General features: G+C 43.1%; 1 protein-coding gene across 6 annotated transcripts in view; it reads right to left on the bottom strand.

Annotated features, from left to right (window-relative positions):
- wrn (WRN RecQ like helicase) overlaps positions 1-24,425 on the bottom strand; it is a 120,909-nt gene that overhangs the window by 68,292 nt on the left and 28,192 nt on the right. For 4 of the 6 annotated variants that reach the window (XM_078209606.1, XM_078209577.1, XM_078209588.1 and 1 more), the window contains exons 8-16: positions 23,166-23,277; positions 19,932-20,376; positions 17,434-17,511; positions 9,915-10,059; positions 9,559-9,634; positions 7,687-7,754; positions 6,056-6,164; positions 3,140-3,208; positions 565-647 (exon numbers count right to left, since the gene is read on the bottom strand). In XM_078209606.1, the coding sequence (XP_078065732.1) occupies positions 565-647; positions 3,140-3,208; positions 6,056-6,164; positions 7,687-7,754; positions 9,559-9,634; positions 9,915-10,059; positions 17,434-17,511; positions 19,932-20,376; positions 23,166-23,277 (1,185 nt within the window). The remainder of the gene's footprint in view (positions 1-564; positions 648-3,139; positions 3,209-6,055; positions 6,165-7,686; positions 7,755-9,558; positions 9,635-9,914; positions 10,060-17,433; positions 17,512-19,931; positions 20,377-23,165; positions 23,278-24,425) is intronic. The other 2 variants (XM_078209596.1, XM_078209567.1) reach the window with 1 other exon arrangement.

Here is a 24,425-nt window from a genome sequence, read left to right as displayed (position 1 = left end):
AGGGGGGCTAGCTAGGATAAATGCATGGGTAACGGGGATAGGGCGTGGGTGGGGTTGTGGTCGGTGCAGATTCGATGGGCCGAATTGTGTTCTTCTGCACTGTAGGACTCCATGATTCTATGATCTTTCCTGATGGAAGAAGATGGAACAGATTTTCCTATCCTTTGCCATTTTGTTCTAAGCTACTTCTAAAAGGACTGTTTATGAAAGGCCCCTCAAAAATACATGAGCTTAGCGCATCCAGAATAGTCCCCGAACTCAATAATGTTGATTTTCCAACCTTTATCCCATTTGCAATAACAAAGTGAAAAAATTGCCAAGATAGATGCCCGAAATTAAAATTTTAGCTTTAACCCCATAGTCTACGTGGAGGGAGGCATCAGTCATTCATGACGACAGGTCAGTAATAACATCTGAAGCCGAGTCACAGCACACCTTGAAGGGATTTGATTAAAGTGTCTGCAGTACATGCAATGAAACCATCAGATCTCTTAAAATGAAGATTTCTTTTCTGTTTTAGTTGTGCACATTGAAAACTCTCAAAAGAAATTAAGTTGCACCTACCCACACTGTCATCAAGTTTCTTGAGCAACGAAATAGATCCCGAACAGAATTCAGGAGTCATGTAAATAACTTTGAAATGACCCCTATAGATTAAAACAGAACTTGGAAGTCATTTTACAACAATCTTTCCTCGCAACATAAAGCCCAAATACAATTACTATTCACAAAGTATGCTTTAATGAATCTATAACGTTTTCTGTAATTCTACGGTATTATGTTATTTGGTTACAAACTGAAGCAATTTTCATCGTGACTAAGTGCTCTCCCACCTTATCCTACATTCTGATGTAAACAGTAAATGGCAGAACCTTTAAGAGTATTGACAGGCAAAGGGATCTGGGTGTACAGGTACACAGGTCACTGAAAGTGACAATGCAGGTGGAGAAGGTAGTCAAGAAGGCATACGGCATGCTTGCCTTCGTCGGCCGGGGTATTGAGTTTAAAAATTGGCAAGTCATGTTGCAGCTTTATAGAACCTTAGTTAGGCCGCACTTGGAATATAGTGTTCAATTCTGGTCGCCACTCTCCCAGAAGGATGTAGAGGCTTTAGAGAGGGTACAGAAAACATTTATCAAGATGTTGCCTGGTATGGAGGGCATTAGCTATGAGGAGAGATTGGATAAACTTGGTTTGTTCTCACTGGAACGATGGAGGTTGAGGGTAGACCTGATAGAAGTCTACAAGATTATGAGAGGCATGGACAGACTGGATAGTCAGAAGCTTTTTCCCAGGGTGGAAGAGTCAATTACTAGGGGGCACAGGTTTAAGGTGCGAGGGCCAAGGTTTAAAGGAGATGTACGAGGCAGATGTTTTACACAGAGAGTAGTGGGTGCCTGGAACTTGTTGCCAGGGGAGGTAGTGGAAGCAGATACGGTAGTGACTTTTAAGGGGGCATCTTGACAAGTACATGAATAGGATGGGAATAGAGGGATATGGTCCCTGGAAGGGTAGGGGGTTTTAGTTAAGTCGGGCAACATGATCGGTGCAGGCTTGGAGGGCCGAAGTGCCTCTGCCTAATTTTCTTTGTTCTTTGATGTGCTACATTTGATCGCAGAATTTTTATAGTGTTATCAGTGAGTGGAGCTTCCTTTATCATACATTCTAGCTTGGCTCTTTTTTCATTGTTTCACTGCAACATTAACATAACATTTAAATAAAAGCATCTAGAATGTCCTCACATTTTATTTTTTTTATTCATTCATGGGACATGGGCGCCATGGTTAGCCAGCATTTATTGCCCATCCCTGGTTGCCCGAGAGCAGTTGAGAGTCAACCACATTGCTGTGGCTCTGGAGTCACATGTAGGCCAGATCAGGTAAGGACGGCAGATTTCCTTCCCTAAAGGACATTAGTGAACCAGATGGGTTTTTCCGACAATCGACAATGGTTTCATGGTCATCAGTAGATTCTTAATTCCAGATATTTTTTACTGAATTCAAATTCCACCACCTGCCTTGGTGGGATTCGAATCCATGTCCCTTGAACATTAGCTGAGTTTCTGGATTAATAGTCCAGTGATAATATGACCAGGCCGTCGCCTCCCTACATTTGGGGGATAGAGAGAGGAGGAGAATTTTGCTTTTGCAGGGAGTTATGATCCAGGATACAATGACTGGAAGGAAAATTCCAGTCGTAACTTTCTAAAGGACTATGGAGATAGCGCCGCAGGACCAGGACTAGTTGCTCAGTTCTTCCAAGGAGCCAGCAAACACATGATGGGACAAATGCTGTGCTGTGGGACATAAGGAAACAGGATCGCCTTTCTTGCAAACATTTGTACAAAAGCTCGGTTCACATTCATCTTGGGAGTTTTGGAACAGTGATCTAACTTGTAAATAATAAAGATAACAACCAAGGAATGCACACATCATACAAGCCAGAGGCACTTCAAATCACAGCTGCAAACAGTTTTATTTACCCACTCCAGGGAGGTGGCCAGTTTTTATGGATAGCAAGCATGTATCAACAACTTTGTATGAATTGACTGAATGCTCTTCCATGTAGTAAATTCAAAACGTGTGGCTCATTAGAACAAGTGTGGCAACTCCTCACGCCTTTTCGTTCAGAAAGGAGCCGGGTCATTTGATTCGTCTCCAGTCCAATCAAAAGAAACTGATGCAGAACAAATTTTAAAGCAACAAGTATCACACAGGCAAGTCTTTATTTTAAAGGGAAAACAAGCATTTAAAAAGCCCTAAGATTTGCATACTGCGTCGGTTTATCATTCCTTTCTTGCTGCTGTTATTCACTCAGATGCCACATTCACATCACAAATTTACACAATCATAGGAGTAATTTTTTGAACATTTTATTATCTTCAAAAGTTAGATGGCCAATTTACTCAAAGATTAAACTGGACTCGGATTTCAATTTCTCATCAATGCAGAGTTCTTGCACAGAATTTAATTTTTCCAAAATTAAATTGCTGAAGAATTTCAGGAGATGTCTTAAACCTTTGTTCTAATCTCCACGTATCTTCCAACGATGAAAAGAAGAACTAGCTCCTGTTTTTTTTTTCCTCTCTTCAGTTTAATTTCACAAGAAGCACATTAAAATTCACTGGCAGCATACTTACTTTGTCAGTTCATGGGAAAGATTTTTCGACTGCGAGGAACCAAGGAAGCAAGCTGCTACATTGGACATGCTACAAAAGAACATCAGATACGGGGATAGTGAGCCATTTTGTTGCATTAATGCAGTTTATTTAATGGGCTACAATCATCGAGTGGAAGCAATGACTGTAGATGACAAATGCTGACAACTGGTGGAGTTAATGTCTCTGTCATACTACAGTGTTGCCTCTGATGGCAAGCCTGTACCTAAACAACTTGACATGGCTCATCAAACGAGACAGTAAATGCTCCCGGAATTAAAATCAACTCCATTTTTCCTTGTGCCTCTGTGAAACATCTATTTACAAGTTTAAAAGCACAATGTAAAACAAGCTGCTTTTCTTGGTGTGTTAGAGCAAAACTGATGGCTACAGCATCTACATACACAATCTGAACTGGTGACATTTCTAGTCAGGAGGTCATTTTGGGTACACAAAGCTATTTTGCACTCATGTGGACATTGTGCAGGTACAGTATCGTTAACAGGCATTTATATAGCATTGTTAAGTAGCAAAGCATCCCAAGACTCTTCACAGGAATGTGTAGCTGACGGCACAGCCGTCAATGGTGGAGCAATGAAAATCAGGGATGCCGGAATTGGAGGAGCACAGATATCTTCGAGGAGCGAAGAGGGTTAGAGATAGTGAGGGGGTGAGGCCATTAAGGGATTTGAAAACAATAAGATTATCAAAATCAAGGCACTGCCAGACAAGGTGCCAACATAGGTAATGAGCAAAGAGGTAATGAGTGGAGGGGACTTAATGCAAGTTGGGACAGAAGCAGCAGGAGTCCTGAAAGAACAAGACACTTCTATCGTTTTGGAGCATTTCGCAGCTCCCACTATTGCTAAATCTGCCCTGCAGTACATGGAAAAATAGAAAATAGGAGCTGGAGGAGGCCATTCAGCCCTTTGAGCCTTCTCCGCCATTCATTATGATCATGGCTGATCATCCGACTCAGTAATCTGTTCCCGCATTCCCTCCATATCCTTTGATCCCCTTCACCTCAAGTGCCATATTTAACCATTTCTTGAAAACATACAAAGTACAAAGAATGAACAGAAAGAAAGCAAACATTATTATATCAATAATAAAGATGCATTTGGGATTTATTGATATCTGTTTAAATTAGAAAGAAGCTGCATTGTCTTGCTAGGGTGAATGATGAAGTGAGAATTTGTGGTAATCACTTGGAACAGCATAGCATCGAAGTTATCATATTCCCCAGAGAGTTTGATAGTCTACTGCATTCCTTTCAATTACATGTTTTTGGAGAGCTAACCTTTATACATCAGTGCTGAAAAGGCAGCTATCTTGAATACTGCTTAAGTTGATATCAGATCTTTGAAAAGGAATAACAGCTCACATTATCCTAGATGTGATTTCTCTATTCAGTCCCCCACCTTCCCCCTTTACAGAACCCCAAAAAATTGATCTAGCTGCAACTCCCTCCTCTTATCCATTAACACACTATTCTTTGGGGACATGATCCGCTTCCATCGATATGCTGACACGTATCTCTGCACCTCTCTAGGACCCATGACAATATCCATGCTGGCAATCTGCTTATCTGACATCAAGTCATGGCCCATTCTCAATTTCCTCCTCAACAATGAAGCTACATGAACTGAAGTCATTGCTTTTCGGCCCTCCAACTGCTCCCTTGCTGTTGACTACGCATCCTTCCCCATCTACTCAGTCAATGAACCAAGTGGGTGTGAAACTTTGGAATCTTGTTCTGGAGGTTCAAAGCCCAAATTCCATCCGTCACTGATAATATTTTATTCTTTGTCATTCCCTCCTTCCCACACTACCTCGGTCCCTCTGCGACTGAAACGTTTCTCTGGGTTTCGGTTACCTCGAGGCTCAATTATTCTCATTGCCTCTTTGCCAGTCTCCCACTCTCCACAAACTCTTGCACTTTCCACTCCCCTGATTCTAACCTTTCCTGCGTCTCTCTCCCTTTGGCTCACCATTGTAATTATACTTTGAATGGAAGTCAGCTCAGTGGCATAAAAGAGGAGCTTGGCTTAGGGATGCAGTGGTGATGTGGAGATGCCGGCGTTGGACTGGGGTGAACACAGTAAGAAGCCTCACAACACCAGGTTAAAGTCCAACAGGTTTATTTGGTAGCAAATACCATAAGCTTTTGGAGCACTGCTCCTTCGTCAGATGGAGTGGAAATCGATTTCCACTCCATCTGACGAAGGAGCAGTGCTCCGAAAGCTTATGGTATTTGCTACCAAATAAACCTGTTGGACTTTAACCTGGTGTTGTGAGACTTCTTACTAGGGATGCAGATCCAGAGGACGTTAAAGGCAGTTTCACAATTTGAGATGGCCACTAAATGCGTTAAAATAATTCTTGGTTTTCATCACAAAAGGTAAAGACTATCATAGAATCCCTACAGTGCAGAAGGCGGCCATATGGAGCAGGATTGATGGGCCGACTGGTCTTTTCTCGTCCATTGCTTTTATATGTTGTAATCTCCTTTGTTTGAGCCTCATTTTGTAATGATAGCTGATCCAAACTGAGGCACTACTGTCAGCAACATGAGGAATTTCACAGTAACTTCATTGCAGTGTTAATGTAAGCCTTACTTGTGACTAATAAATAAGCTTTTAAAATTTTACTTTGGCGGGGGCGGGGGGTAAAACTGAGCATAATCAGTGACCTTTTTAGAAGTGCACCTAGGTGGGTGAAAGCAGGAACAGGCTTGGTAGTGATTTTCCATTTAGTCAAGGAATCTACTAATATTTGTTGTCTCAGAAGAATGAGGCAGATGACAACTGAAGTTATGGAATTTTACTCCGCAAGAAATCCTTCAGTAGAGGAGAAAGGAAAAAGAATAAAGGAGGGAATATAGTTAAATAAACTTACGTCAGTTGTAAAACTTGGTCTTCCATCAAAGAGATGAGAGGAGAAATCACTACGGTAACCCCTCCTGTATAAATAGCTGGGAACTGGTAGCATAAACTCTTACCATAACCTGTTAAGTAAAAAAAAAAGGAGTTTGTTTCTCAGACTGCACCATGTAAGAAAAGTTGTAAGTGATCTGTACCGAACATTGTAATGAGTTCTTTTTTCCCCTTTAGTTGTTAATTATGTTGGGTAAAATCGCAGATGAACTTGATCCTTTTCTTGCTCAATGTCTACACAAATGCCCTTTCCAGCATTAATTACTGACTAACAACGAACTGTAGGAATCCACAGTCTTCACTCACTGCATGACAAGCTCAAATATTGCTCAGTGGTTCATACCATTTTTAGGGCTGTTAAAATTGAAAGAAGTAAATCGTCACTTTAGTCTTAGCATTGCAAGTCATGTAAGGAGAGGTAGAGGAAGAAAGCAATTCAAAAAGAGGTTTAATTCTATTCTATTCGGAACTACCAAAGCTCCCTGCCTGCCGCCACCAGACAACATCATTAAAAGATTCTCGCCCCCGTATCATGGGAAGCACGGTGGCACAGTGGTTAGCACTGCTGCCTCACAGCGCCAGGGGCCCAGGTTCGATTCCTGGCTTGGGTCATTCGGGTCTGTGTGGAGTTTGCACGTTCTCCCTATGTCTGCGTGGGTTTCCTCCGGGTGCTCAGGTTTCCTCCCACGGTCCAAAGTTGTGCAGGTTAGGTGGATTGGCCATGATAAATTGCCCCTTAGTGTCAGGGGAACTAGCTAGGGTAAATACGTGGGGTTATGGGGATAGAGCCTGGGTGGGATTGTGATCAGTGCAGACTCAATGGGCCAAATGGCCTCCTTCTGCACTGTAGGATTCTATGTGACAATAAACCAAATCAAATCACTCAAAAGATGTCAGTTGGAAAACCATTCCTGCAGCGAAATACAACTCCTGTCTGTGGTAGTGGCTTCATTCTTTGTATATCAAAGGTTTGAAACTTGCAGGTTGTATTTAAACTGCCTCTCTTCCACTCGGTACCGAGCAGGTCATAGACTGGGTAATGTGCAGTAAGTGGTCCACCTTTTGACTCCTGCAAGCCTCCCCACCAGTTATAAGGCAGAGATCAGACTACTTTCTGCATGGATTCAGCTGTAAGAACACTCAAAAGGTTGACACCATCCAGGATAAAGCAGTCTGCTTGACTGGCACCCCATTCATTGGCTTAAGCATCCACTCCCTCTACCACTGGAATACCATGGCTGCACTGTGTACTATTTACAGGCTGCACTGCACAAGTCACCAAGGCTTCTGCAGCACCTCTTTAACTCAGATCCTGGAAGGGCGACAGAAGCAGGTGCACAGGTGCACCATGACCTCCAAGTTTACATCTTAGTCACATCCGATCAGACATCAATGATCCTTTCTTATGACTGGGTCAAAATCCTGAACTCTGTGCAGATGAGCAATTTGGGAGCAGCTTCCCCACACGGACTATTGGGACTCAAGAAGGCCACTCACCACCTTGTCAAGGGAAGCAACCATTGGTCTTGCCAGTGAAGCCCATATTCAGAATAATAATCAAAATCCTGCTTACTACATGTTTCCAAAACTTACCAGTTGCCATAACAACAAGATTATCTCTTCTCTCCTGAAGTACAGAATAGATAACCTTCCACTGGACCCTATAATTCAAGAACAGAACAGTCAGTTCAGCTGGCTTTTAAAAAATGTAATTTAGAACCTTATGGTCGATCCACTAACAGGTTTCATCCTTTCAAGTACGACAACAAGTTGCATTTATCTAACATTTTTATGTCTCTGTGAATTGCCCTGTACATTAATCAAAAGAACATGGACATTAAGCCAAAGGAAGAAACATCAGGATAATCAAAAGCTCAGTCAAAGTAATAGGTTTTAAGGAAAATCTTAAAGACGAGGAAAGTGAAGATGTGGAGAAGCTTAGAATGAATTTCAGAGTCTAACGCCAAGGTAGCTCAAAGCACACTGGCACACAAAGGCAAATGTTGTGTGCTTGTGAGGAGATGTAGGGCTGGAAAAGGATATAGTATTAGAAAGGTCAAAGCATTAAGAGATTATAACATAAGGATGAGAATTTTAATTTTGAAGAGTTTAAGGACTAGTAGCCAATGTAGAGTAGCAAGGCCAAGATTGATGAGTGAGCAGCAAATGATAGGGCAGCACAGCGCTGTGAGAGCTGGAACATACATACATTGGAGGAGGCAGCCAGGAGAACATGGGAGTGACAGGCTATTTCAGCAGAGGGTCAGTGGTGGAACAGTGGCAAGTGCTACTGAAGTAAATAGAGGCAGTCTTTGTGATGAAGAGGATATGGGGAACAGAGTCAAGATCAATGATAAGGGTTGTAGTTTATGGTAGGGATTGAAAATAACGACTTCAGTCCTCCTAAGGAACAACCGAAGAATGCAGTTCATTGAAGACTGGATATCAAACAAGCAGTCTGACAACACAATAGCATTGGTAAAGTCGAAGGGTGGTAGTGGAGAGGTATAGCTATGTGCTATTAATGTATATTTGCAAGCTGACCCCATATCTGTAGGTGATGCAGTGAAGGGGGCAAGATGAAGTTGAGGAACAAAGAGGCCAAATAGATCCTGAGTGGTCTCCAGAAGTAACACTTCAGGGGCAGGAGATAAGCTCTTGCTGGAGATGTTCTGGTAATGATCAGAGAGGTAAGACTGAAAGCGAGGGCAGTCCCAGTAAGCTAGACAATGCAGCAATGCATTCTCAATGTCAACCATTCAAAGCTCACAGAGAAGTGGAGAAAACAGAGGAAGGATAATCCACCATGATCACAGTGGATGTTATTTGGTTACGAGTGTTTCAGCGCTGTGGCAAGGATGGAAACCCAATTGGAATGATTCAGACATGGAGTTCCAGGAAAGGTGAGCACCTATCTGAGTGGCGACTAGGTGTTCAAATACTGGAAAGGTAGGTTGAAGATAGAATGACAATTTACAAGGATGATTTCTCAGAGGAGAAGTGTGTGATGACAGATTTACAAAGGACAGGAATAGTATCTGAGAAGTGGAAACCAATCTCATTGTCAACCAACATGGAGACCGAGAAGATAAGTAGTGTGGTCAGTAATTTAGTGGGAATGGGGTCAAGGGAGAGGGGGAGGTAGGACTTGAAAGTAAAATAAGTTTGTGATAGCAGGAGAGAAACTGAAGGAATACACGTGTTCAGAACCAGGGCAACAGGAAAGGAAGCAGCGAAGGCAGCTGAATGGTGGGTATCACTCTCAATCTTTATGACAACTTCTGCTGGAAGCGAGGGTGCAGTAGAAAACGAGAAGGCTTTACAGAAACGGTTGGTAATGGAGAAAAAATGCTGGGTGGCATTTACAGAGGAGAAAACTGAAAGGCTGAAGTGTGTAATTTATATGTGGCTTCAACTATTAATTCACATCAAGTGACCCAAATGCTTTGTAAAAATGAAACCTACGGTTTAAAATTAGAATGTCCAAAATAAGTCTTCAGGCACTTGATCTGTTTTGCATTTGGTTCAGGTATTGAAGCATCTAGATCAAAAATAACAAAACACACAGGTATATAGCAGCAACATGCCCTGAATATTTTGATTACAGAACAGTGCACATTTATTATCTAAATACAAATAATAGAAATGACTTAATTGGACTGATTCTAGGATGAGGGGCCAAAGATTTGGGGACAGTTGTGGGACAGAAATGCACCATGCAAAACTAATTATACAAAAGAATGTTACATAATGGATAGTTTAAATATAAAAGCCTCGCCTTACAAATCATAAGTTCCAATCATCTTTCGAAGGCAATTTACCCCACTTGTCCTCCTCTTCCTCGATGCTTTCATCTTCTTCATCCTTCACTTCACAAAATTCCTCTGATGCATCAAGCTTGTTGGATAAATTCTTGAGAGATTCTTCGGACTCCATTTCAGAACAGCGGTCCAGATCCTGCAGTGCCTGAAGGAGGGTGAGTGGGCCAGAGGCCAAATAAATTAATTTAATGACTTTGTTTTCATACAATGTGATGTCCTGGTTGATATTCTTCCCTCAAATTCGCCATTAAAATAGACTAACTGGTAATTCCCTCGCTGCTACTTGTGATCACTTCTTTGAGTAAGCATTTGCAGGTTTTTCTTTTAATGGGATCTCCTCATCAATTAACATATTCTGGAGGTCCCAGAGCAAGAAGGAAAAGCAATTGGAGTCAAGACATTGCACAATCCTATTAAGCAAGTATTTTCTAAAATCACAGAAACATAGAAGATAGGAGCAGGAGGAGGCCATTTGGCCCTTCAAGCCTGCTCCGCCATTCATTACGATTATGGCTGATCATCCAACTCAAAAGCCTAATCCTGCTTTCTCCCCATAACCTTTGATCCCATTTGCCCCAAGTGCTATATCTAGCTGCCTCTTGAATACATTCCATATTTGGGCATCAACTACTTCCTGTGGTAATGAATTCCACAGGCTCACCACTCTTTGGGTGGAGAAATGTCTCCTCACCTCCGTCCTAAATGGTCTACCCCAAATCCTCAGACTGTGATCCCTGGCTCTGGACTCCCCCCATTTAGAAATAAGTGGACGTATTAGCGAGAGGCAACATGGTTTTGTGAAGGGGAAGTCGTGCCTCACTAACTTGATCGAGTTTTTCAAGGAAGTGACGAAGATGGTTGATGAGGATAGGGCAGTGGATGTTGTCTACATGGACTTTAGTAAGGCCTTCGACAAGGTCCTTCATGGCAGACTGGTGCAGAAAGTGAAGTTGCATGGGATCAGAGGTGAGCTGGCAAGATGGATACGGAACTGGCTCGGTCATAGAAGAAAGAGGGTAGCAGTGGAAGAGTGCGTTTCTGAATGGAGGGTTGTGACAAGTGGCGTTCCTCAGGGATCAGTGATGGGACCTTTGCTGTTTGTAATTTATATAAATGATTTGGAGGAAAATGTAACTGGTTTGATTAGTAAGTTTGCGGACGACACAAAGGTTAATGGATTTGCGGATAGCGATGAGGACCGTCAAGAGGATACAGCAGGATATAGATCGATTGGAGACTTGGGTGAAGAGATGGCAGATGGAGTTTAATCTGGATAAATGTGAGGTAATGCATTTTAGAAGGTCTAATACAGATAGGAAATATACAGTTAATGGCAAAACCCTTAAGAGTATTGATAGGCAGAGGGATCTGGGTGTACAGGTACACAGGTCACTGGAAATGGCAATGCAGGTGGAGAAGGTAGTCAAGAAGGCATACAGCATGCTTGCCTTCATCAGCCAGGGCATTGAGTTTAAAAATTGGCAAGTCATGTTGCAGCTTTATAGAACCTTAGTTAGGCCGCACTTGGAATATAGTGTTCAATTCTGGTCACCACACTATCAGAAGGATGTGGAGGCTTTGGAGATGGTACAGAAAAGATTTACCAGGATGTTGCCTGATATGGAGGGCATTTGCTATGAGGAGAGGTTGGAGAAACTTGGTTTGTTCTCACTGTAACAACGGACGTTGAGGGGAGACCTCATAGAAGTTTACAACTACAATTATGAGGGGCAAGGTCCACTTATTTCCAAGTGGGAGTAAATCATATCTCGAAGAATCCTCTCCAATAATTTTCCTACCACTGATGTAAGGCTCACTGGCCTGTAATTACCCAGATTATTCTTGCTACCCTTCTTAAACAAAGGAACAACATTGGCTATTCTCCAATCCTCTGGGACCTCCCCTGTAGCCAGTGAGGATACAAAGATTTCTCTCAAGGCCCCAGCAATTTCCTCCCTTGCCTTTCTCAGTATTCTGGGGTATATCCCATCAGGCCCTGGGGACTTGTCTACCTTAATGCTTCCCAAGAACCCCAATACCTCATCCTTTTTGATCTCAGAGCTGGACAGTTCAGAGGAGGTTCATGAGATTGACTGCAGAGATGAGGGGTTTGACTTACAAAGAGAGATTGTGCAGTTTAGGCCTATCTAGAGTTGAGGAATGAGAGGAGATCTAATTGAGCTGTGCAAGGTGATAAGGGTGATGGACTGACAAAGTAGACTTGGAGAAGATGTTTACTCTTGTGGGGCAATCTTGAACAAGAGGTCATAGTTTTAGGATAAGGGATAGCAGATTTAAAACAGAGAAGAGGAGGAATTACTTCTCTCAAAAGGTGGTGAATCTGTGGAATTCACTACCCCAGAGCGTGGTGGATGCCGGGACTTTAAGTAAATTTAAGGAAGAGGTGGACAGATTTTTAATTAGTAATGGGTTTGAAGGGCTACAGTGAATGGGCAGGAAAGTTGAGGCTGAAATTAGATCAGCCATGATCGTATTAAATGGCGGAACAGGCACGAGGGCTAAATTGCCTACTCCTGCTCCGAGTTCTTATGTTGTTATGATTATGACTCTTATGAGTCTTTATCAAATGCCTTTTAGAAGTCTATCTACACCATATCAATCACATTACCCTCATGAACCTTCTTTTACCTCATCAAAAAAATCAGTTATTAAAACAGCATGTTCTCTTAACAATCTGGCTTTGCTCAATTAGTCCACATTTATCTAATTCATTGTTAATTTTGTCCCGTTTTATCGTTTTTAAGAGCTTTCCCGTCACTGAAGTTAAAATGACTGGGGTGTAATTGCTGGGCTTATCCCTCCACCCTTTTTTTTGAGGAAGGATGTAATAGTTGCGATTCTCCAGTCCTCTGGCACTGCTTCTAGACTGGAAAGTCATGGCCTGTATCTCCACAATCTGCACCCTTCCCTTAGCATCCACAGTTGCAACCCATCTGGTCTTGCTGTCTTATCAAATTTAACTACAGGCAATCTTTCTCATACTTTATCAATTTTCACCTATCAGCAGCTTAATTACCTCCCTCTTTACTAAAACTCTGGCAGCATCTTCTTCATTGGCAAAGCCAAATGCTAAGTACCTTCGCCATGTCTTTTGCCTCCGTGCACAGATCCCCCTTTTGGTCCCTAATCAGTCCCAGCCCCTTATTTTACTATTTACATGCCTCTGGAAGACTTTTGGATTCCCTTTTAGGTTAGTTGCCAGTCTCTTCTCATATTCACTCTTTGCCTCTCATGTTTCCTTTTCTCACTGCTCCCCCTGAACTTTCGATAGCCTGATCCTCATTGGTATCATCAATTAACACCTATTAATGCACCCTTTTCCTACTTCGTCTTACTCTATTTATTCCACAGAGCCATGGCTTTGGTCCTACATTTTCCCCTTGTGAGAATGTATCTCAACTGAACCATCTCCTCTTTAAAGACACTTGGGGCGGAATTTTCCCGCCCTGCCCGCCACCGGAATTGTAGCGGGGGACACAGACCATGCAATGGTCTGTTGACCTCAGGCAAGATTTTCCAGCATTGGGGCAGACGTGACTGGAAAATCCCGCCCTTAATCTACTTGGCCCTCTTTCCTGCATCGGATTGGAAATGTATTGGTTAAGATCATTATCTTGAACACTTCAGAAACTCTTCCCCCTCTCTGCCCTTTCCAGTATTGCTACAGTGTTGCCCTTCAAATTTTCATTGGAATTTAACTGGGACAGGTCTAATCTCAACCCACTGCGCTTAGCCCTCCTCCAATTTTTTTTACTTCATTTGTGGGACATTGGCGTTGCTGGCTGGCCAGCATTTATTGCCCATCCCTAGTTGCCCTTGAGGTGTGGTGGTGAGCTGCCTCTTGAATCGCTGCAATCCATGTGCTGTGGGTTGACCCACAATGCCATTAGGGAGGGAATTCCATGATTTTGACCCAGCAATTACATAGGAATATGGGAATTAGGAGCAGAAATAGGCAATTCAGCCCTTCGAGCCTGCTCCGCCATTCAATCAGATCATGGCTGATCTCTTCCTGGTCTCAAATTCACCTCCCCACCTGTTCCCCATATCCCCTTAACCCATTTGTTTTTAAAATCAGAATTAGCATGTTTTCACTAGAAGGCAGCCTGCTTTTTTCCCATTTCTAATCTTAACCTTATGATACTATGATTGCTGTTCCCTAAATACTCCCCTACTGACACTTGGGGTGGAATTTTCCCGCCCTGCCCGCCACCGGAATTGTAGCGGGGGACACAGACCATGCAATGGTCTGTTGACCTCAGGCAAGATTTTCCAGCATTGGGGCAGACGTGACCGGAAAATCCCGCCCTTAATCTACTTGGCCCTCTTTCCTGCATCGGATTGGAAATGTATTGGTTAAGAACATTATCTTGAACACTTCAGAAACTCTTCCCCCTCTCTGCCCTTTCCAGTATTGCTATCCCAGTTTATATTGGGATATATTGAAGACCTCCATTATCACTACTCTATAATTTGTGCACCTCTCTGTAATTCCCTTACAACTTTGCTCCTCTATAGCTTTCCCATAATTGGTGACCTACGAAATACACACCCAGCAATGTAACAACACCTCTATCGTCCTTAGCTCTAACCAAATAGATTCTGTCCTTAACAACTCCAGGACATGCTCTTTCTCCAGCACTGTAATATTCCCCTCAATCAATAGTGCCACCCTTCCCCCTTTCTTTCATTTCTTATCTTTCCTGAACAGCTTGTATTCAGGGATATTTAATACTCAATCCTGCCTCTTTTTGAGTCAGAGCTCCATTAGCGCCTTGGCATCATATTCCTCCCATGGGGGTATTTGCACCTGCAGCTCACCAACATTATTTATCACACTATGTGCATTTACTTACATGCACTGTAAAGCTGAATTAGATCTTACTGTGTTTCCTCTTCATTTGAACCTACCTAATACCTTACTATTTCTTACTCTCGCGACACCTGCCTCTCCAATCCTTTCTGCACCTTATTGGTCCTTCCTAATGCTACATCCTGGTTCCCAAACCCCTGCCAAGTTATTTGAAACTCTCCCTGACAGCAGTAGCAAACCACCCCTTGAAGACATTGATCCCCACCCTGCAGAGATGCAAGTCACCTGGTCCGTACAGCTCCTACCTCCAGCAAAGATATGGGGTGCGATCTTACCGGCCATTCACGCCACACTCCCGCTGCAGCCAAATCTCCGTTCACTGCAGCGGGATGGGACAATCCCACTGGCGTGAATGGTGGTATCATTCTGGCCATGCTCTAGCAAGTACACTATGGCCATCCTTCTATGCTGGATGGTTCCTTGGCTCTTTTTACGAGCTGAGCTTCCACCACACCCCCTTCCCCAGTTAGCTGGGTATAGCTGATTAGCACAATTAAAATTCTGACTCAACGACAATTTGTTTTCCTTGCCTGCGTTCAGCTGGGAAGTGTGGGAGGAAACAGTATACTCTGCAGGGAGATTGCAGTTGACACCCAGCCTTGAACAGCAATTCTCGACATGGCCTTCCAGTGGGCCATCTGTGGCAGAGGCCGGGTGAAGCAGGCTAATTCAAGTTTCCACATTCTGGTGGGACTCCCTCATCGTGTCCAGAAACGCAGTACATGGGAAAACCTGGCTGCCAGTACACTGCATGAACACCCCTGGGAAAATCACTTCTGCATTGCAGTTCTGTCCCTGCGTATAACTTCTACTTGGGTGCCATCTAGTGGGTATCTGCAAATGAGCTCTTTGTAAATTTAGCTCCGAATTGCGGACCGAAAACACCGTGTGCTGAAAATACCTAGCAATCCTAAACCGCAATCTCCAATTACTGGGTTACCCAAGTCATAAACCCTTGATCGTATAAGCTCACCCATTCCGTTTGTTCAATAATAAGGCATGGAAAAGCTTTACAGACACCATCAATACTGCAAAACTGAGCAACACAGAAAAGCTGCGTCAGCCTTGTGGATTCATTTAAACTTGACAGCACCCCTAATATACTGGTGTGAACAGCGATTGCATGAGTTATACTGCTGGTCTAAATTATAAAGCCTTGAAACATAGAAGCACAGTCAGCATTCTGCTACACCAGTGTTCTCTGGACAGTCAGCTCTTTTGAGTGACTGGGGAATAATAATGGAGCCTCATATAATCCAAATTTTAAGAATTCATATTAAAAAGTTTGGCTTCACTACAAAGTAAAACTGATAAAAGGTGACTGGAAACGACTATTCTAACTCCTGACACAGTCGCAGCATCAAATCGGTGGCACAGTGGTTAGCACTGCTGCCTCACAGTGCCAGGGACCTGGGTTCAATTCCAGTCTTGGGTCACTATCTGTGTGGAGTTTGCACATTCTCCCTGTGGATTTCGACCGGGTGCTCCGGTTTCCTCCCACAATCCAAAGATATACAGGTTAGGTGGACTGGTCATGCAAAATTGCCCCCTAGTGTACCACGTTGCATTGGTTAAGGGGATTAGCGGGGTAAATACGTGAGGCCATGGGGATAGGGCCTGGGCAAGATGCTCTGTCAGAGAGTCAGTGCAGACTCGATGGGTCGAATGGCCTTCTTCTGGACAGTGGGGATTCTAAGGCCTTAGAAAGCATAGGATGCAAACTAAATGACGTATTTTACCACCTCTCAAAACAGAAGAAAAAAATGCTAATATCTTTATTGATGATTATCTTTATTTGATAGTAACAGCCAAACCGGATATTTTAAAGAATGACTTTCATGGATAATGAGAAGATTTTAATTGAATACCTCTTTCAAGATGAAGAGGCATTTTTAAAAAATTAATTCACAGGACGTGGGCTTAGCTGACCAGGCCAACATTTATTGCCCATCCCTAATTGCCCTCGAAAGGCAGTGGTGAGCGGCCATCTTGAGACACTGAACAATCATATAATTTTCTTTAGTGTTAAGATCCGGCAAGGCTTTAGCAAATTTCAACGTAACAAAGTACAGTATGGAAATGTAACAATAGGTCCCAAATGATGATGGTCAGGCACACAGACTGTCTAGTATTGTTAATGACATTGCTACTGACCATTAGTGGAATGGTTTAGATGGGGTAAGTTGGAGCCTGTTGAGCAGACACAAGACTTCTCCATCACCTGAACCTGAAGGGGGCTGCGTGTGATTAAAGTTTCCACTTTTATTTCCCCTTAATAAAATACATCACTTCCTCACAATGCTTCCATGAGAATTCTAATAAGGAACTGAGTTTGGTCAAATGATGTGGAGATGCCGGCATTGGACTGGGGTGGGCACAGAAGGAAGTCTCACAACACCAGGTTAAAGTGCAACCGGTTTACTTGGTCAAATGAACAAGGAAGTTTAGCTGACAGGTGGCTACTGAGGTTTCAATGACCTGAGCTACTGGGCTATCTTTGCCTAAATCAAATCAAAAGACTGCAGTTGTGTAGGCTGGGCCAGTTATATTTTGCTATTACAGTTGCCAGGCCTTCATTCAACATTTCAAGCTAATCTGATGCAATCCTCCACTTTTTGACCTTACCTTGAGCATCTCGCTCTCCAGTTCCTCGTCACTTTCAATCACATAAGAGAGATCTGCTTCTTCATCAGCATTAGGTGCCTGCAGAATTACAAAACATGAAATGAAAATAAAGTGATGCTTTATCCCCCCCCCCCACCATCAACACGCTTCGGAAAGGAGCAGCAGATCACACAACCCACCAGGTTGCACTGCAGGTACTTCTTATTGTAGTGACAAAAAGATGATTGTTATTGCTGGCATTAACAAGCAAATAAATCGGGAGAAAATTATATAATTAGCCTGTTCTTAAAGCTTTTCCATCGCCCACAAAGCCCAAGTCAGAAAGGGGATGAAATGCTCACTGCTCACAACTCTCAAGAAGTTCAGCAGCACCCAGGACAAAGCAGCTTTCTTGACTGAGGCATGGACAGAATATACATACAGAAATAGACCACTTAGTGCAACTGGCCCATCCACATAAGTCTCCTCAACCCTACATCATCTCACACCATCAACCTATCCTTCTATTCCTTATGCAATTATCCAGTTTCCCTTGAAATGCATCTATGCTATTGCCTCAGCCACTTCCTTGTGGTGGCAAGCTCCATTTTCAACCTCTCACTGGATAAAGAAGTTTCACCTGAATTCCTATTGTTGACTATCTCTGCATTCATGGTCCTTAGTTCTGGTCTTCCCCAGAGGTGGAAATACTTTCTCCATGTCTACCCAACCAAACCCTTCCATAATTTCAAAGCCCTCATCATGTCACCCTCAATCTTCTTGAGAGAATAAAAAGCCCCAGGCAGTTCAATCTTTTCTGAAAGCTACATCACCTCAATTCTGATATCATTCTTAGAGTCATAGAACAATACAGCATGGAAACAGGCCCTTCTGCTCAACTGGTCCATGCCAACCATGGTGCCATCCCAGCTAGTCCCAATTGCACGCGTTTAGCCCATAACCCTCTAATCCTTTCCCATCATGTACTAATGCAAATGATTTTTAAATGTTGCTATTGTACCTGCCTCAACCACTTTCTCTGGCAGCTCATACCATATACACACCACCCTCTGCGTGAAGAGGTTGCCCCTCAGGTCCCTTTTAAATCTTTCCCCTCTCACCTTAAACCTATGCCCTCAAGTTTTCAATTCCCTTTCCCTAGGAAAAAGACTATGTGCGAACATCCTATCTGTGACCCTCATGATTTTATACACCTCAGTAAGGTCACCCCTCATTTTCCTAAATTCCAAGGAATAAAGTTCTAGCCTGGCCAACTTCTCCCTATAACTCAGGCCCACTAGTCCTGACAACATCCTCGTAAATCTTCTTTGCACTCTTTCCAGTTTATCAATATCTTTCCTATAACAGGGTGACCAAAACTGTACACAATACTCCAAGTATGGCCTCACCAACAACTTATACAACTGTAACATAATGTCCCAACTCCTATACTCAATGCCCTGACTGGTGAAGGCCAGTATGCTAAACGCCTTCTTTAGCACCCTGTCTATTCTTGTCAATCTTTTTTGCACCTTCTCCAGTACCTCTATATCTTTATAATATGGAGACCAAACCTGCACAGTACTCCAAGTGTGGCCTAACAAGGATTCTATGTAGACATACTGTGCACTGCAGAACATTTGCGGGCAAAAGGCCAAGTCGAATCATTATCACAGTATTTCTCGCTGTTTGGCTAACCTCTTCCATCTGTCGAACCATTGGTCGGTGCCACTAATATTGATGTGACAGACCTATCCAGAATTCTCACTTTCGCTATAGAAAGCTAGAGCTTCAAATCTGTTTCAGCGTGCAAGTTTCTCTGGGTTCACGCTTTCTAACCTTTCCCTTCTTGCCCCTCGGGTCAGCCATCAATCCTTCCTCCTCCACTGCCTGTTCCCAATCTGCAACGGAGGTGGCTACCCTCTCAAGCTTTCACTCCACAAAATGTCCTCCTCCCCTGATGTATCTAATTGTCTCCATCTCAAGTCCTGAGCTTGAGCAAAGCGAGCTGGTGGTTCTTCCCACAGATGTTCTTGCTCAAGTCAAGCTCAGATGCTCCCAGATCTTGCAGGAATCCCGCTACCAACTTACCTGGCGGTGTGTTCAATGAGAACTCTTATAATTATCTCTCTTTCAGGCACAAACGCATTCCAGCAGGTCAGACAGCCCTCTCAACTACATAATATCTAATTAATACTTGGCTGGTCACCTTGCTACAGTTAACTGGCAGAAAACTGCCAACTTGACTTAGTTACACAAATTGAGAATTTTAAGCATGAATTTCAGATCCATAAAGGCACAATTTGTATCCCATGTGCACAGTGTATCGCACTTTCACCAAATGTCCATCTTCAGAGGTCCTTATTTCCACACTGTTCCCAAATTACCAGCTCAATGTGATGTACTCCCAGTGTGAGCAGGCTTTTTCTATTTTGCTTCATTCTAAATCAAGAGAATTTTATTGGACTAAAGGCTGTGCAATTAATGTTCAAAGATGTTATTGCTGCATGATATTTTACCTTGGTTGGCAGAGAGGGAGTAGCATTTTCCACTGCATCTTGTGCTTCCGCCTGGTGCTCTAACATCTGAAGATCATATTCAGTAATGGGTAAAGACATCAGGTAATCCCCGTGCTTCTGATTGTGTCCTGCACAAACATCACCCTCACTTTTGTCAATCTCCTGGCATTCTGATTTAGGCACATAAGATACTCCACTGTTATGTGGATCGAATGATGTGTCAGTCAAATTACTTCCTTGCTCGACTTGCTCTTGGGATCTCCCTCTTGTATTTTGGATACCTCCAAAACTATTTTCAGAATGATCATTTGAAGCTCGGTTGTCTGTATGTAATTCAGATTTTGCTTCTCTCTCCATCTCTGCACCAGTTCTGGATGTGGATTCGAGCAAAACGTTCCTCAGAGCAGAAACATTTTCAGAAATGACACTCAAGATATCCGTAGCTCTGATTTTAAAAAGAAGACAAATATCAGTACATGGCACGCTAAAGTCAAATGTAAATGCTACCAAGTGTCTGTGATCCACATAAATTCCATACCAACATAGTGACATATCAAAAATGCCCTGAACTGTGGATAATGTTCACTCAAATGGACTGTCCCTTGCTTCGCTAATCTTCTGAGGGAGTTGATTATCCAGAGGTCGAACATTAAATAAACACGTTTAGAGATTTTAACTCTGAAATTGTTTTCTGTCTCACCAAAATTATGCATGCACTTGTTTAAAAACCACTGCTTTCTGATGACAGACCTCCACAAATGCCTGGTCCATGTGGCCAGCACGGAGCAGCACGGTGGCACAGCGGTCAGCGCTGCTGCCTCAGCGCCAGGGACCCAGGTTCAATTCCCAGCTTGAGTCACTGTCTGTACAGAGTCTGCATGTTCTCCCCGCGTCTGCGTGGGTTTCCTCCGGATGCTCCCACAGTCCGGAAGACATGTTGGTTAGGGTGCACTGGCCAAGCTAAATTCTCCCTCAGTGTATCCGAGCAGGCGCCGGAGTGTGGCGACTAGGGGATTTTCACAGTAACTTCATTGCAGTGTTAATGTAAGCCTATTTGTGACACTAATGAATAAACTTTAAACCATTCATGTGTGAGCCTACAGTGAGGAAGAGGAATTTGTGTGGGAAACAAAACATCTGTGAATAGCCAGAAAACACTGGCTTTGTTGGAGCTAGAAGCAGCAGGTTCAGAGAGCTAAAGGATTTTAATCAGTCGTTTTCAAAAATGATTGGGGATAAATGGAATTTGAAAGCATTTTGTCAACCGGAGAGCAACATTTGAACTATCTGAAAGCATTTTCACTGTAGATAATTAATCTAATAGTTTTTGTTTCAATACTTCCTGTTGGTTATGCTTGATGCTCCCCTTCGTCTTTAAGCAAACTCATTAAGCCCCTGTCTGTGGACCTGATAGCAATTTTTATCATTTATCATGAGAGTGAGCCATAACTCAGTTGGGAGCACACCTGACTCTGAATCACAAGGTTCTGGGTTCAAGTTCCACTCCAGGCCTTGAGCACAAAAATCAAAGCGGAGTCTCCAATGCAGTACTTAGTTGCCATACCACGGATTAGACATTAAGCCAAGCCCCCCCTCAAGTGGATGTACAAGATCCTATGCGCTATTTTGAAGGGGAGCATGGGAGTCATCATCAGAGTCCTGGTCAATACTTACCCGTCAACCAGCATCATAAAAACAAGATTATCTGGCCACGTTCATATTGCTGTTTGTGGGATCTTGCTGTGTGCAGATTGGCTACCGTGTGCTCTACATTAATACAGTGACTATGCTTCAAAAGTGCTTCGCTGGCTGTAAAGTGCTTTGGGACATCCTGTGGTGATAAAAAGCACTATGCAAATTCAAGCTATTCTCTTGTTCCTACTATTTACAAATAGATAACAAGACTACATGAAATCTACTAAGCTTACTTTTAGTAGGATCATTTTTTTTAAATTCATTCATGGACATTGGGCTGTTTAACCTCCCAGTTGCAGTCCAGTAATAAATGATGCAAGTCCAGCTTCTTCACAAACTCACTTTATTCTCTTTTACAACTCCACATACACACACTCAACACCCAGTGCCAGCTGTAACTCATTTATATATCTCAGTGAGTACTATTAAACAATTAACATACAAATTAGATCTAAAGTGGAAGGTTACAGTTAACCCATTCCTAACATGGGCATCGCTGGCTGGCCAGCATTTATTGCCCATCCCTAGTTGCCCGAGGATAGTTTAGAATCAACCACATTGCTGTGGTTCTGAAGTCACATGTAGGCCAGACTAGGTAAAGATGGCAGATTTCCTTCCCTAAAGGACATGAGCGAGCCAGATGGATTTTTCCGACAATCGACAATGGTTTCATGGTCATCAGTAGGTTCTTAATTTCAGATATTTTTTATTAAATCCAAATTCCATTAGCTGCCATGGCAGGATTTGAACCTCCCCAAAACATTAGTTGAGTTTTTGGATTAATAGTCTAGCGATAATACCACTAGGCCATCGCCTCCCCCCAGAGATACGTGCTTCAGCATATAAATGGTAGAGCTTCCAGAAATTAGTGGTGTTCGTTAGAAAAATAGTGAGGGCCAATTGGGATGTTGAAAAATTTTCATCGGGCCACATGAGAGAGGCAGGTGGAGAAATGGGGGTGGTGGGTGTGCAGATGTGGGGGAGGGGTGAGTTGAGAGGCAGGCGAGGGAGGAAAGGGGCTCTGAAAGCATGGAGGAGGGAATAATGTTTTTCTTTCTTCACCATCACTTTGCAGACTCTGATGAAGGCAGTGATTGGGGTTTGGAGTGCATCTCCTTCAGACACACCCTCCGAACCACACCACAAAGAAAACGTGGGTGTGTGGGCACGTGCCAAGCCCAAGTCCACCCTCCAGAGTCTCTGTTCCACAGACAGTATTCCAGTCTCGGAGGAGGGGGAACTCACAACACAAATCATGACATGGTTCAAAACAAACCAGGTCAGGGAGACATAGAAAGGGCTGCAGTAAAGAGACACAGCCTGCAGGACTCAAAGTGAACATCCCTGCTCCACAATATAAGACCAAATGTTTACTTGCAGGACAATCATTGAAAAGATGAAAGGCAAGACAAGAGAAGCTGAAGCTCAATATGAAAGGCTGACTAAAGCAGGCATTTGTTTTTGCTTAGATGCAAAGGGAACAACACTATGATTAGCAGATCAACATATGCTGTATCCCATTAGGGGCTCATCACTAACCTCTGCGCACCATTAATGAAGGAATCAGGAAGCAACTCCGCTAGTTTCTGCATCTCACAGGCAACAGAGGTCAAGTTAGACCTTAAATCAAGGGCAGGGAGCAGTTTCTGGTCTGAAAACACAAAATGTAGAAAATTTTCAGATGGCAGATATTAAACCCATATAGGCAGCTTATTTTGTCTGTCACCATAAGACACGATGATCATTCTAATCTGATACCTTTATTCTTGCTGAAGGAAGTGATAAAATCAAGGAACAGAAATTAATTGCTATGATCCTTCACATGGCACTGTGGGTGGGTGCCCATTTCAGACACTAAAATATCTGTACAGGACTGAGTGTATGATCCGAACAAAACTGCTGTTAATTTGGGAATCCCACAACGCTAAAAATATCATTAATTCATTAAAAAAATAACCGTTTTTTCCACTGGGAACCTCACTTCAGTTGGAGGAATACGCTTACTGCTGAGTGCCAGTGGGTGGGGAGCAGGTGAAGAAAAATTGATGAATCATCTTATTGCACATGCATTGTGGGCTTAATTTTTACACGGTATGTTAAGACTTTCCTTTCTCATTTCCAATTACCTCCTGCGCTAAACGCTATCCTGGCCTTTGCAAATGGCACTCAGAAGCAAACTGTAAAAAGGTGCGCAAGACCAGTCTTCGTGATGCTGATCACAGTCTCGTTTTCCAAGGGAAATGCAAAAACTCCATTTGATGACTCCCATGAGAATTGAGTAGAGTCATAGAGCAATAGAGTACGGAAACAGGCCCTTTGGTCCAACTGGTCCATGCCGACCATGGTGCCCTCCCAGCCAGTCCCAATTGCCTGCAATTGGTCCATATCCCTCTAATCTTTTCCCATCCATGTACTTATCCAAATGCTTTTTAAATGCTGCTATTGTACCCGCCTCATCCACTTTCTCTGGCAGCTCATTCCTTATACACACCACCCTCTGCGTGAAGTTGCTGCCCCTCAGGTCCCTTTTAAATCTTTCCCCTCTCACCTTAAACCTATGCCCTCTAGTTTTCAATTCTCCTTCCCTGGGAAAAAGACTATGTGCGTTCATCCTATCAATGCCCCTCATGATTTTATACAAGGTCACCCCCTCATTCTCCTACATTGCAAGGAATAAAGTCCTAGCCTGGCCCAACCTCTCCCTATAACTCAGGCCCACTAGTCCTGACAACATCCTCGTAAATCTTCCTTGCACTCTTTTTAGTTTATCAATGTCTTTCCTGTAACAGGGTAACCAAA

This window comes from Mustelus asterias, chromosome 1 (genome assembly GCF_964213995.1).
Source record: "Mustelus asterias chromosome 1, sMusAst1.hap1.1, whole genome shotgun sequence".
Classification (NCBI taxonomy): domain Eukaryota; kingdom Metazoa; phylum Chordata; class Chondrichthyes; order Carcharhiniformes; family Triakidae; genus Mustelus; species Mustelus asterias.
Note: the sequence above shows the minus strand (reverse complement) of the source record. Positions and strands in the feature narration are given on the sequence as shown.